Genomic DNA, 15,520 nt, shown 5'->3' with positions numbered 1-15,520 from the left:
CAGCGAGCTCCTGACAGCAATGCTCATACTCTCGCTCGAGCTGGATGATGAGCCCGTAGCATCCGCCAACTGGATCATGAGCGCGCATGTCCGCCTGGATTTTGATCGACTTCATCGCCTCAGACTGACGGTGAGGATCAAGCCCGCGGATAATCCTAAGGATGTTCGATACACCGAAGAGACGGTGAGCGTTGAGGAACTGGCGTTGACAGTCGGCGGGGAAGTAGGGTGCCAGAATGCAGTCGGGGTTGCACTTGCGGCGCTGGTACTTGCACGCTGCGCAGGCTTGAGTGGTTGAAGAGGAGGATGAAGTTCTGGTAGTGATAGTGCTCTTGTTGGAGGAGAATGCTGAGTTCATGATTGGTTTTTAATTTGAAGGGGGAATGGGAGACGGGGAGAGGATCGGGGGAGGAGAATCGGGCGCTGGGGAGTAGGGAAGGGGAGGATGAAGAGGAATAATAGAGAGAGAAGGAAGGGAAGTAGTCAGGAGGTTGGAAGAGGGGAGGGGAGAGAATTGTGGAGTTCTGTTATTTATTAAAGATTATGTGTGGATTTAGCTATTTAGGAAAGAAAGAAAAAATGTGCTGATTTTTTGTTTCTTTTGAATTTATTGACGTTTAAGAGTGTGCTTTGCTCAGTCAAATGCTGTTTTCTTTTTCGTTACAGTAGATGTGGCGACGGGCACGTGTCTGTGGATGCAAAATGTGATGTAATAATTTTGGCAACGATTAGTGTGGTGTCTTTATTACACATTTGAAAGCCCTATTTGGAATCTCATAAGATTCAGTTCATAATTTATTTGAGCTGACCACGGTTGCTCACTTTCGTTTTCATAGACAAAAATAAATATATGAATGAGCTACAACTATTACGCGCTCCTGCTAGACGAAGTGAAGTATTAGTTTAAGTTTCATTAGAGGAAGTGGAGTATTAAAGTTGAGAACGGAGTAGGTATCAGACTCATTCTCCACTGTTGCATAGATCCGAATAAAACGGAAGAATGCCGATACCCAGCAATGCCCATGAAAATAAAAAATAAAAATAAACACTCATAAATTGTTGGAATACTAAATCAAATCAATTATAAATATATTTTAAGATCCAACGTATATCTTTCCCACAAATATCCAACAAATATTCAAATGAAATAATTTCCTAACGAGTTCAAATTCAAATCAGATCCCAGGAACAGACTCCCTTTCTGGCCATAATCCAACATGATAACTTTGACAACAATAACAAATATAAATGTTAGCCATGCAAACAGTGAACTCTGTCGCCAATGGAAGTATGGTTTCCTGTTTTAGTGTCTACATATCTCCAATAACCACAAACCATACCATTCAATCCTTGCATATTAACCATGTTTGCTTAAAAAGTTGTTATAACTGACAAGGAGACTGGGCTATTAACTACAACTGAATATAGGCAAGAGGACGTTTGAATTTTCACAAAATGGAAACACCAATCTACAACTCTACAGAAATAGCAAAAAACAAAGGATTTCTCCTAACCGGTAATCTCTCTCTATTTAGGCCCCTAGTCTCAGTGACATGAGGGTAACGTTCTCTAATTATACAGTTGAGGAGGGGCTGAGGATTGAAGGCATCACCTGGCCGGATCAAATTCTTGAAAACCTTTCTTGAAATTTTCTGCCATCTTTGTTTCATCTTCCTTGCTTACACATTTTTTCCAATTATCTCTGTCAGTCAATTTAAGAAGCCCTGCTAGCACCTGCATGAACGTCATTGATCTCGTTAACTACAGTAGAACTTGGTTTTTTCCCGTCCAAAATATGAAATGGCACCTCTTTAGAGACCATGAAACAAATTTTGGGGTAAAATATCTAATTGTGCCTTCATACAAACCAGGAAAGGTTTAGAGAATCTTTATGCAGACAGTAGATACTTTTGGAGAGCATATAAGAAAACAGGGGGATTAGGATCAATGAAGATAACAGTCAATTTCCCATTAGAACAACCCATTCATATGAGGTTTAAGTTGAATTATATCTTTCTTTTTAACTAAATGGTATTCCATTTGAGCAGAAGCAATGATCTGAAACTCAAAGCAACTTCGCATTTTTTCATGGTAAACAGTACAATGTCACTTACCGTACTAATTATTAGCGATAAGAGTGTAAACAGCTATAGAAAGCAAGCAAGCTTCCACATGTTAAAGTCTATTGACCTTTTGCCTACTAGTACTACAAACACACATCTTTAGAATTTATCTATGTGAGAAGATTTTAGTATGTTCTACACGTGAAAAGATTCTTTTTAAGGAAATACCATTTGGATCATCAATCAACTCGAACGAAAAAGCAAAAGAAATCAAGTACACAATGAATTGTGATTCTATATTAAGAGAAATGTGACTTCTCTCAAGAATAACAGCTGTTCATAATATTCCATTTTCGGAGGAACAACAATTCTAACACCTGAAGTCTAATGCATTTTGAAATAATATAAAACATCATATATTATTCACCTTTTCTTCCATATATTATTTACCTCCTCATAATAAAGGGGATAAGCACTCCGGGAAATGCACTGAAGCTTCTAGTATACTAATATCTCTAGGTAGACGTCTGCTACTAGATTTGTCCTCACTTGGGACGCATTCGGTCCAGATACAACTCGGACATGATACTTACCATATCCATATCCGCTTATCCATCACGGATATAGATACGAAAATACCTCGGTAAGAAAAACTCATATCCATTTCTGCTAAAATCGGATATGGATATGGATATGGATATGGATATACATGCGGCTACAAAACGGACATGGGAAAACTAAATAATATTAAAAAGAATATAGTTCATACGAGTCAAAAGAGTTCATTACTTTGTTCGTTATATCTGAAAAGCTAAGATTAGACATCTGGATCATCAGAATTAATCTCAAATCAATAATCTAAGGATTAGAACTATTGTAATAGTATGACCAATATGTATTTGGATATTACAGATACGGATCCGGATATTTCACTACAAAACCATATCTGTAACCATATCATATCGGGTATAGAATTGAGTAACCATATCCGTAAAGATACGGTAATGGTTACGAATATTTTCTCGAATACGGGTACGGTTTAGTACCCCTAGTCCTCACACTTTCCGCGATTACATAAGATAAGTACTGAATGACGAGATGAAGAACCCACTTAAGCACATGCCTTTAAAAACAGATGGACAAAAATAGATAATTCCATATCAAATTGGATATGGAATTCAAAAGGAATGAATCTACTCATCTCATAAAATCACCACATACAAAGTTGAAATATCGCAAAAATATCAAGGTCAACAGAGCAGTTCCTGGTATGGCATACCTCTCGTCCAAACTGGACGTGTAACTTATTTTTGTCATCAGTAGCATATGACAATATGGTACCATCAGGGAGTTCAGCATAAAATAAATTTGATTTCCCATCAAACTGAGACCTCAGTAAATTTCTTCCTTCAGTGTTGTCACTGCCTGCAAAAGGATAAGTCAGATAGTTTCTACGTAGGTTACCAATGACACTTCTGAAATGCCACAATTTTTTTATCGATGAGAACATTTTACATAAAAATACAAGTGACAGCTTGAAGGGACTGCTTCAAAAGAATTGTAACAAATTTACTGACCAATTCAACTGGTGCTTTAGCTTCTCAGAAATGGCCCCATCAAATTATGAGTCATGACATATATGCATCCCTCTTGAAAATTTAACAGATTAAATCATGAAACAAGGCAAAAGAACATCTAACCTTAAATTAGGATCTTTTACTTTTCTAAGTTACAAGAAAAATAAAAATAATTTGTCAAGATTCTTATACACGCATATTAGGAGGTGTCTGGTAAAAAGTGGGTGCATGAAAAGAACAAATCTAGCAATTCAAAAACTAAATAATGTAAAACCATGGCAAGAGTCCAAGATCATAACATCAGCATAATGCTGTGGCCTAACAAGGGTCTACCAATTCAGAAAAGGGATATGTCCAATATGACAGAATCAACTTATGCTGTGGAGTCAAGGGCATATCAGTAAAGTGCGAGAGTATTTAAGTTCACCTACATTGCCATTTTGAATGAAGGCTTATTACATCCCATACCACCCTTTTCTTACTACACAAAGTACTGGCCACTGCTACCGTTTCAAGGAATAAGGAATATTGGAAAAAGAGGAGGAGGGGGGGGGAGGGTGTATATAGTATATCTTATTATATATATATATATATATATATATATATATATATATATATATATATATATACTATATATATTAGATGAGAGAGAGAGAGAGAGAAGAACTGGAGAAGCGCTGCCCAGTGCTCCTGGGGGAGCGCTTCTCCAGTTTTCTCATATATATATATATATTATATATATATATATATATAATAGAGATTTGAGAGAGGAAGAGCCAAACTTGTATCAACTTAAGTGGATAGCAAAACAGTTATCAAACGTGTTTAAGCTCTCTCATCTCCCTTAAGGAATCCTTGCATGATATGAAAATATTTTGTATATGGTATATAGAAATGAGGTGGCTTAGGAAGTGTTGATGGACATCACTTAAGTTGATAGGAGTCTACCTTTTTCTATATATGTTATATATAGTATTAGAAGAATTATGGGTATCCTTGTATAGGAGGGATTCCTCTATGCGTCTCTAAAATCAATTGATTGAGCGACATTATGGAATGATCGCTCCGTGAAACTTGATCTACATATTCGTAAAACTCCAACACACCAAGTTTGGGGTGAATCCTGTCGTATTTACCCTGCCATCAAGCCAATGGTGAAAGTGTACTATTCATTGCAAAACCGGTAGTAAAATCTGATACGCAGTGGGATGGAAGGGCTCAAACGCGGACGGGTTCACCCAAACTTGGATGTGTTGGGCGTTTAGAATAATGCTAGAATCAAGTTCAACGGAGCGGATCATCCCACATGTCGCTAATCATTGATTTTAGAGACGTATAGGAGGGAAATCTCTCTATGACAAGGATACCCATTAATCTCAAAATATATATATATATAAATATATATATATATAGTATATAGTATTTATATTATATATATATTATATTATATATATGAGAAATATGCAGTATGCTTGGTACCCAAAGTACAAAAAGGTATGGCATAATCGTAGTGAGGTCAAATCTCCCTCCGCTCATTCAAATGTGGACAATATTCACTTATGGTAGTGGGAGTGATGTGGATGTGACACATCACTACCAAGCACAAAATTTGTGTTAGTACCAACGCATACCATATCTCTCTCTCTCTTCTCCTCTTTCTCTCCTCTCTCAATATCTCTTCTCTATATATATATGTATATATATATATTAATATATATATACATATTATATATATATATATATATATATATATATATATTATATATATACTATATATAATATATATATATAATTTGTCTGGCCAGTGAGATGTCATATTCCCGCTTCACTCATTCCAATTCCCAACACTCCTGAGTTGGAGGCGGGATATATCATCTCATAACCAAGCACAAAACTATACTTGGTCCAAATCTACACATTTCTCTCTCCCTCTCCTTTGTCGCCTCTCCCTCTCCTCCTCCCTCTCTCTGCTCTCTCTCTCTTCCTCTCTCTCGTCCTCCTCTGTAGAGGGGTGAGGGTAGATAGTAGTGGTGAGATAGTAGTAGGTAGGTAGGGTAGTAGTATAGGGTGAGGTATATATATATATAGGGGGTAGCGGGGGGTATGTATAATTATGAGGAGATGTGAAATGGGGCGTGATCCTTGTGATGAAGAGGAGGTGATTCCGCTCCTTGTCGGGTTTACGTGGGCACAATCTCCACTATGCCTCGATGAGGGAGTAGGCGAAGAAATCGCCGCACCAAGTCACACCCCTCGGGTATGACAATTTGGAGGGTACCTATTGATCTCTCTCTCTTTATATATATATATATATATATATATTATTATATATATATAATATATATATATATAGAGAGAGAGAGAGAGAGAGAATCATAAACTGCATCTTCTACAGACTAATATCACAAGAAAATCCCATATGTTTCTTCCCTTCTAGTATTCTATGTTTGTATTCGAAACTAACTTTCTTAATTAAAATAAAAAAACTAAGAAAAAAAGAGAAGGGCAACGGGAGAGCAAGGGGTAGTTCATACAATGGAGAATTAAGCAAACGTGAGATTAATTTGCTTAGAGGTAGTGGCAGTAAAAAATGGAAGAAAAAGTAAAATACAAAGCAATGAATTAAAAGGAAATGATGGTTGATGGCAGCAGTGGAGTTAATAAGTTCAACTTTATTGTGGTTATACCTCAGTCAAAGATGGGATGAAGTTGGAAACGAATAAAAGTTTGGATTAAAGAAGTTAGCGAAAAAAGAGAAGATAGAAGAACTGGTCGAATTTAGGAGTCATGGTGGTGAATTAGCAGATGGACATCATTTTTGTGTTGGTTTAGAGAAAATAAAAGATGCAGTTGAGGACAAATGTGCATTTGACTTTTAGGGGCTGTTTGTTTGTTTAAAAAAAGAGGGAAATCAAAGAAAAGGAAACCTATTTCTAAGAAAAATAGGTTTTGGGATTGTTTGGAAATCAAAGAAAAGGAAACCTATTTCTAAGAAAAATAGGTTTTGGGATTGTTTGGTTGGCTAAAAAAAAGGAAATCAAAGAAATGTTTGGTTGGCTAAAAAAAAGGAAATCAAAGAAATGGAGATGAGATGAGATGAGTTGTCACATTATTATAGTATGATGTGAGTGATTTTTTAAGAAAACTTGTTTTGATGTTGTTTGGTTGGCGAAAAAAATAAGAAAATAAACTATAAGAAACCTATTTCTTGTATTAGGTTGTTTTCTTTTGTTTGGTTATTTCTTAAAAATAAGAAAATAAATGAGATGAGATGAGATGAGTTGTCATTATATTATTGGATGATGTGACCCACACTTAAGGAAATTGTTTTCCTAGCTTTTTGGGAGGAAAACAAAGAAATAAAATGTTAATGAGATGAGTTGTCACAATCTTATTGGATGATGTGAGTGATTTTTAAATATGAGATGAGATGAGTTGAGTGATGTTGTGGATAAAAATAATATTTTATTAGATGTGGTGGATGTGATGAATGAGTTGTTGGATGAAACTAATATTTTATTAGATGTGGTGGATGAGTTGTTGGATAAAAATAATATTTTATTAGATGTTGTGAGTGAGTTTTAGGGATGGAAATGTGTGAAATTGTACTTTTTGAGATTTCTTGGTTTTCATTTCTATTTTTTGGTTTTTTAGGAAATAACCAAACAGGCCCTTAATCAAAGAGTAAAAGTGCCCAAGGTACCTAGATGTAAATTTGTGAACTTTAGCATGTTTATTAGTACATATTTTTACTAGGGTATATATCTGCAAACTTGCGTAACTTTTCGATGCTTACGAGTAACTTCGCCCAAAACCAATCTCAAAAGATAGCAGCTGAAAAACTCACTCTTTGACAGCACTGTAAACTCAAATTCCAACTGCTTGGCAGCAAAATTAAAAGCAAAGAGTGTTCTAGATGCTTTAGACAATGGAATGGGAACACCCTGCAGAAATAATAGATGAGACTGTTAGCGCATAAATAAATTAAAAAATAAAAATTAAAAGACAAAAAAGATAATAATATATTTTCCTAAAACATATTTTTTAATCTAAATATCACATAAATAATGAATTGCAAGGATGGTAACAGCCCTCACCAAGTGAAAAGAAACCGTGCCATAAACAAAGACTTGATTTCAAGCAAAAAGATATGTCAGTAAAAGTCTAAGAGATGAAAATGCTTTGCATCTGAAATTTGGGAATAGAATATGTAAGTCAAGTCCATTCCTTTCTGAGTGTAATTAATAAAAACTTCATTGTCACATTTAGTTCTATACGAGTTTGACACTGCATAGATCATCATAATAGACAGAAGGCAATCCTGCCTGTATAAATTATTATAGACTTCACACCTAGCTAAACTTATCTGCATCAATATAGGTGTTTCCTGCAGAATGAGGACCTTCCTACCTGAAGATTTGCATGAGGGATACCTTGAAAGATCCACTCAAAGAAAACAACAGCCTTTCCCTGGTTCTTGAAGTATGTACTCAAAGCATTTTTGTATATCCCAAGTTCTTTCTCAGCTTCTGAAGGCATAGTAAGAGTATCAGGGTGGTGCTCAATTGGTATCAGCAGGACATGGTCCTGAACGAGTGGACCCTTAGCTAGTGCACAGTAGTAGGTTTCTCCAAGGCTCAGTATGAGATGTGACTCTACATCAGGGCTTGACAAGCAGAACCAACAATTTTTCCCTGAGCTCTTCCTGCCACTAAACAATCATGAAACATTATAAAACTAACAATAAAAGACCACATGGCAAAATGCTTAATCTTGTATAACTTCATACTTGTGCTTTCATGGAATGTTTTTGGTGTAGTTGTGCTCAACACGTCCATGTAACCAAAATGATTATAATTACAGATACGCACCAGCAATCCAAGCATGTAGCAACAGAGAGGGGGGGGGGGACCTTCATGCGCCTAAATTAAGTAGTTTTTTAATGATGCATATCTAATGTTCCTATCAATTGGCAAGCAAAATCAAGAACAGTCTAAACCAGAAGAGAGGAGGTCAGCTAGCTAATATGGAAACATGAGGGGCGAAGAAAAGAAGAGTGGAAGTTGAGAACTTGAACCTTGGAAAGGTGCCACATTGAGGCGAGGCCTAACTAGAAAGGGTTACATCAGGCTGCCACTACTATGAGTTCCGACGAGGTCAGATGTTACTTGCAGAAGATGGCATTAGATGCCTTGTAAAATTTTAATGCATATTCACACATGGTTCTCAAAAAATAATAACCGCCTAATGACTGGTTACTGATGATTACAACGACAAAAAGAATGATGTTAATTCAAAACATTGGTGCATGCATCAAACAATTAAATAATCGTACAAAAGTCTTTCAGAAATTTTAGCATCTTTTGAATTTCTTCTCTTATAATTTTATATCAGAATGCTAACGTTCTTTTTTATTCTCCTTTCTGAAGAGTGGACAGCACAGAGGACCAACAAAATTCATTTCAAGAGTATGAAACGTTATTTGGAGGAGGGTTTATCGGATGAAGGTCTTCAAATACATGTAAACAAAAATCAAAGGTAAGATTTGACAGGTAACTCTAAGAGTCTTGCTAGAGTTAGGGTTAAGGTGTTACTAAACAATTGATCAAGGGTGGCAGCTGTAGATATCAAAACTATAAAGTTAGATCGACCAAACAATATATTCAAACTAAGACATTCTTCCTTCTGTGTTTTTATAGAACAAATATTACTACTGTTATAGTGTTATGCATGCAGCTAAATATAAATAAAAACAAAACTCATGTTAGCACTCAAAACTATGTGGCCACGACCGAGTCAGAACTACTATCATCACACATAAGCAAACAGAGTGATGGCATACTAGGTGCCAACAATTGATTGTTTCTCTCCTGGAAAGAAGCAACAAGAATTGTATTCTATTATGCTTACCCATTAGTTCTGGTCCTCTGAGGTATAACTCCTTCATCGACAACATTGTGAGTAAATCTGCAATCTGGACCCCGTTCACATTTTCCTTTGTTAAGAAAGTCAAAACAAACATTTCGCAAATATTGCTCCCTTGCATCTGTATCATGTCGAAAGTTGCACTTTTCTCCTAGAGAACAAGATCCTGTAGATGTAAATGTAAAGCACAATCGTTCGGGCCCTCCCTGCCTTTGCCGCTTTCGGGAAACATCATAGCGCCAATATTGTACATCGATATCACTATTAGCAGGTCGCTTGGTTGCTTCTCCTGTACGCTCTGGCTTTGCTGCAATCATATATGGTGACGAAGTTGTGTGCAATGGTTTTGATTGTAACTCTGCAGCTGACATGGTCGACGCAGGAATAGGAGAAATGGCATGAATAAATTTCTGGAAGCAGGATTAGCAATACAAAAGTTATGTTATGGCTTAAGGCTACATAACTTGTTAGGCGTTTTGACAACAAGTAAATTATAATTCTCCATTTAGGAGCTACTAACAAAAGTAATTCCCATTAACAAACTTTAGATTGATGCTACAGCAATTAAATAGAAAACCAACCCTTTTAGTTAAAATATATGGTCATCTATCTTGGTATCATGGACCATTATATCCAGATACGATTTATGCATATATTGAACTTATATCTTCTGTAAGTTTTATAGGCCAACAACGTATCAAAAGTAGGCATAGATATTTAAAGCCAGCATGATAAAAAGCTTTATGACATCCTTAACATCACTGTTACACAAGAAAGAGAAGAATATCAATGCAATTGGATTTGAGATTTATCACACAAAGAAACCTGTTAATACTTGGTCTAAATGCTGTTTCTTTCTTGAAATTAATAATTTTTTCAATTATGAAAACATACAAACTACATGGCCTACTCTATAACTCCCTAAGTTGTCCATATCTTTGTTGGCAGGAAATTCAGCACCAACTGAGATGTTTGACTATCAAGTTGATAGCTGATTATAAAATAATCAAAATATTTACAGTTCCTTCTCAACATAAACTCAAGAACTACAACAGCCCCGTTTAATGGAAGAAGGATTAGATGGTGGTGATGACAAGTAGAAGATGTTAGTTTTCCATAAGGTGATTTTGTTCGAAGCATTAATGCACTATAATACAGAAGTCTATGAAATATGTCTCTCAAATCCTGCAGGGTAATGAGCAAATAAAGGTGATACATGTTTGTCTCTTAGCTTTTTTTGATAAAGGAAATTGAGGGGTAAGGCAGGCATATTCAAAAAGCATTTTTTTGTAGCATGTTAACGATCCACAACTGTAAGGACAGCACATCGCAACCTCAAGAATTAGAAATCCACACACAAATAGAATTCAACATAGAGTGACTGTCATGAAATGGATATAAAATAGAAATATATAATATGGTCAAAAGCAACTAATACATAAAGACGACTGCTTATGCTCCGAAAAAAAGAAAAAAAGGAACAAAAAAGAAATAGACCTGTTTATCTTTGTTCCCAACAGCAGCCAACCCAAGAAATCGGGTGACATGTACAGAGTCAGTGTTAGAGTAAGGCTGACGTGCATAAAATATTCCTTTGGAACCTGCAACGTGATACCTATACAAAAGTTATATCAATGAATCTCATATAAACATCTGATCCAAGAATGTTCTTTTGTAAGATAAAACTATGGCAATGAAACTCCCACAAATCCATCCATATTTTGCAGTCCAGTTCAAACGTATTTACAAGTAATAGAAAATAACATTAGATACAAATACACATATTCCACACTTGCTTTCTAGCTATCATGATGTGTTCAATTATACCTATGGTAACATTGCACAACAAGAGCTTAGAAAGTGAGTAACAGTAACGTAGACATTATAGCATGATGTCTAATAGTACGACCATCTGAAGATGCTTCACAAGTAACATCAAGGTCAAAATTTATACCACAATATACAAAAAGTCATTTGTACAGCCATTATAATCAAAAGATTGTGTTGGTTTAAAATTAATGAATCACAAAGGACTCGCCAGAATCATGAATCTTATTTAAGGCATGGAGTGGGCTGACAGAGTCACAGAAGACATGGAAATGAACTTGACATAGTCATAGTGCATTGAAATGGACTAGACAGAAGACTTCCACGAAATATCTGGACACGATGGGCAGGTAACCTCTTACTGACAGAAGAAAGAAAATATGGAAAATATGGCTAAGTTCAGGAACCAGCCAAGCAAACAAACAGTGGTCTAGCCAAAAAAGTATCTACCACGCACCTAACAGAAAAAAATGATAATGAATAATACACCCCCTCCATCTCAATTAATCTTTTTCCACATGCTGAGATTTCAAGCTTAGGTTCAGATATCAAAAGGTTTCAAAAATAAAACTGGAAACAGGCAGCTCAAGTGAATGAACTCGATCATAGAGAGGACAAGCATAAGAAACAGGTAAAGGTCTACTCTCCAACTATATCATGCCTACTTGTTGGGAAAATTTTTAATTATATCACTTTTCACATAAGGTCAAGAGTTTGAAGCACCTAATAGACATACCCCCTCTTATTTCCAATTGTTCCTTTTTTCCCATATCCAATTACAACACAGCCAATACCAATATCTATGCAAAGTGCAAACTACTTTCAACTGGATGTTTTTAGGCATTCGGGTCTTACAAATAGGCACTGTGCATCTGAAGCCCATATCAGTATGCCAATAAGAAATTTACACTGAAAAATGTATCAAGCTCTGATTTTCCATGACCAAAGACGAACCAATATGAACCTCTAGTACACCTCGTACAATGTCCCCAGCTGCTCTGTGAGTTAAATTATTTCCACTTTATCTCTTTTGTCCTGCCTCAAACAGCTTTGCTATGGCAATCATCTTGGTGGATAATAATAAATACCACGATACAATGGTAAGTTTGTGCCCACCTTTATAACCTCTTCCTTCCAGATGTAGCAGACTTTTCTTCAATACACTCATTCTCCGCTCCTGCCAACCAAATTTTGTAGCTTTGTTATCCCTATTTATATGTATGGCTTTGACCTTAGCTTCATCCGTGCAAATCTCTATGTGTAAAGTGTAAACCAATGTTGATATCATAACACTGATGTCCAATAACACTATATTTACAAAAGATACGCTTGATAACAGTCTCAGGAAGCTAGTTTCATACCATAAACTGATAGAACTTACACATTCAAGAAGCATGTATAGGCAAGGTTAGCTATGTTTAGGAAAAAAATAATCTTCAAAATTTGATACCTCAAATTATCATAATACTGCACAACTAGCTCCTATTTGTGGTAAAAAACAACATCTATTGCTAAGATGTTGAAGAGCCACATAAACTATCCCTCATTCACTTGCTAATATAGCACACTGCTTAAAGCAACTAGCACACTTCTTTATTGATGAAACGTGTTGAACTAATGGGATTATGGTAGAAGAAACTTGTAAAAAGTAAGTTCTACTCATTTGTACTCCAACTGAGATGCAAAGAATTAAGTCAATTCCAAGTCACAACTCACCTAGGTTTGAGTTCTGCAGCCAACTCTGCGACCACAGGGTCACTGCCCCAAGGGTCGGAGACTGCTGGTAGAGCATCAGTTGTATCAGCTCCTTCTGAAACCCCACTTGGCCATTCATTAGTAATATCTAGTTAAGAATCCAATAAAGCTCTCAAATTCTCCAAGAAATGTAGCTTGCTAATGAGACAAGGAAATAGAGAGGAAGAAAGATTGTTGCAAGGATATGTCATGAAAATATCAACTATTCCTGACTCATCAATCAGAGCTCGCAAAGCATCAACATCGTCCTCACTGTACCTACCCCTCCCACCAGCATCTGGGTACTTCCGTCCAGATAAATAAACCATCGACAACCCTGCAATTATAACATAACAACATAACATGCTTACTTTTCAAAAAAAAAGAGGAAAACAGATGAAGAAACGCAGACAGTCTCAAAAACACCCTCCAACTTTTTCGTTAATTCTCTGCACATATTAACAAATTGCTCTAACTCTCAAAGTTCAGAACGAAATCCACTGTATTTTTCCTCCAAAAAAAACACTATTCGCTCTTGTTAAAGTTAATACTAAAATTCAAGAAAATTAGTTCAAGAAATTGAAGGGTACAGCATGAAATAGTATAAGATTAGCAATTCCAATATTTCTATTACACTTGGAATGTTATAGTAGACGATTTGAGGTCAAATGAAACTAAATTCAAATAAAGGCTTCATCCAGAATCCTCCTGCAAAATTATCTAAACGTGACATCTTTTGTCCAAATTCCAGGGGTTATCTGCGATATTCTCACAATTAATCTCTAAAGAGTCAAAAACTAGGGTTTTAAGAGAGAAGAAACTCACCATGAAGAGAGAACTTGCCGCTGCCCTTCAACCAGTAGAGATTAGCACAAACCTCAATCCCATCAGTCTTAAACCCAAGATTAGAAGCTTTCGATAGAAATCGAGCAGCTCCAGCGCCGTAATCGCCGGTGAAATAAGTAGGAATTGGAACGGAGCATCGGCCTTCGACATAATCAGCGACCTCGTCGATCCCTTCATCGGACTCAGGAAAAAACTGGCCGACGCAGAGAAGGGCATCGAACGGCCCGCTCGATTTGTTCACCTGAGGAGAAACCCTAGAAATTAGGAATTTTGGGAAGAAGGAGAAGAAAGGAACCTAGAAGTGAAAATTACCGATTGGACTCGTTTGAAAAGTTGGTTGAGGTGGCCGAGGGGGTCGCCGCAAAGGAGGATTCTTGGAGGGGGCGACATGAAGATTGGTTGGGGTTACGGAGGAAGAAGCTGGGATAGGCGGGAGATTGTTGGGTGCTTTCTTTTGGGGAGGAAGAATGGAGAGTGATGTCACCGGTAAGAATCTGGGCCTTGATCTTTAGTTAAACAGGAGTTTGGCCCTGTATATTTAGTAGCGAGGCCCATTTGGATCCATGCAATTGGTTATGAAACTCTGTCAAAGTTGAAGAGGCCCTGAATCGTTAATGAGAGACCAGAACTCCGTCTATTCTATTCTATATAAAAATGGGATAAAAATGGGATAACTTTTTACTATTATCTTATTTTTACTTTTTATCCGGTACTAATTAATTAATACTGTAAAATTTTATTTTACAAATTATCTCAGTTCTAGTTTTGAATTTTACTTGACTAATCCCTCCACGGAGAAAGCATATTTGACTTTAGGGAGATTTTTTTTACTCGTTATCCAATTTTTTGTTGTAGTTGTACCTTCAAAACTCATTAATGATTTGTTATTAGTCAAGGATACCATGTCTTTATTAACACAAGCAGTACTTATATGTGGTGAGGGTAATTAACCTGCGGACTGGTTATCGAACGTGAGAAATGTGAAGGAAGAAAGATGCATTTGGACTTCTAACTTTTCACTAGAGCTTTTACCTTTTGTGCTTGCGGAATATGCCTTCTTTTTTTCATGAGAAAACCAAATAAGTAATTGACATGAGTAGTGAAAACTTTTAATTAGATTCTCTCTTCTTCCTTTCAGAAATTCACATTTTTAATCTTTTTACATGTTCAATTCAAATCGAACGCGAAATTTTTTTAATCACATGTGATACGCTAATTGTTGCTTTTATATCCGGAAATAAAAGTAAAGAATGCCGACGGTGGGTTATTATGATCTCGAAAACAGCCTTCCAATTATCAACAGGAGGTAGGGATTCATATCTTACTAGTCTTTTAGCTCGTGCTAAGCATGATCTTATCGCAATTCACCAACATTTCATCATGTTCCGATTGGATATTTTATTAAAGAAAAGGCAATTTAACATGTTTTACATATTTTATTTTCCTCGGCAATTAATACGTGCATAATGGCTATATAATTATGGCGAACGTTATCGTATTAATTACGGGTTTATTGCGTAACGGTCGACATTATGGCGTACGTTACTG

General features: G+C 36.2%; 1 protein-coding gene across 1 annotated transcript; it reads right to left on the bottom strand.

Moving 5' to 3' along the window:
• On the bottom strand, positions 1,250-14,454 carry LOC109819593 (zinc finger CCCH domain-containing protein 59). The gene is made up of 10 exons (XM_020385364.1): positions 14,285-14,454; positions 13,952-14,213; positions 13,334-13,463; positions 13,109-13,228; positions 11,063-11,180; positions 9,551-9,975; positions 8,051-8,351; positions 7,488-7,584; positions 3,343-3,488; positions 1,250-1,734 (listed from the first exon to the last, which is right to left on the bottom strand). The coding sequence occupies exons 1-10, from the start codon at positions 14,360-14,362 to the stop codon at positions 1,609-1,611; spliced, it is 1,803 nt and encodes a 600-aa protein (XP_020240953.1). The 5' UTR covers positions 14,363-14,454; the 3' UTR covers positions 1,250-1,608.

Source organism: Asparagus officinalis, chromosome 8 (genome assembly GCF_001876935.1).
Source record: "Asparagus officinalis chromosome 8, Aspof.V1, whole genome shotgun sequence".
Taxonomy (NCBI): Eukaryota; Viridiplantae; Streptophyta; class Magnoliopsida; order Asparagales; family Asparagaceae; genus Asparagus; species Asparagus officinalis.
The sequence above is the reverse complement of the archived record's forward strand: the minus strand, read 5'-3'. Positions and strand labels throughout refer to the sequence as shown.

Bases quoted from the DNA above. Each gene is read 5' to 3' on its own strand.
- LOC109819593 (XM_020385364.1), bottom strand. From the start codon at position 14,362: ATGTCGCCCCCTCCAAGAATCCTCCTTTGCGGCGACCCCCTCGGCCAC. The intron at 13,229-13,333 runs ATATCCTTGCAA...ACTAGATATTAC, and splicing joins ATAGTTGATATTTTCATGAC to TAATGAATGGCCAAGTGGGG. The intron at 11,181-13,108 runs GTGAGTTGTGAC...ACTTTTGTATAG, and splicing joins GCTGCAGAACTCAAACCTAG to GTATCACGTTGCAGGTTCCA.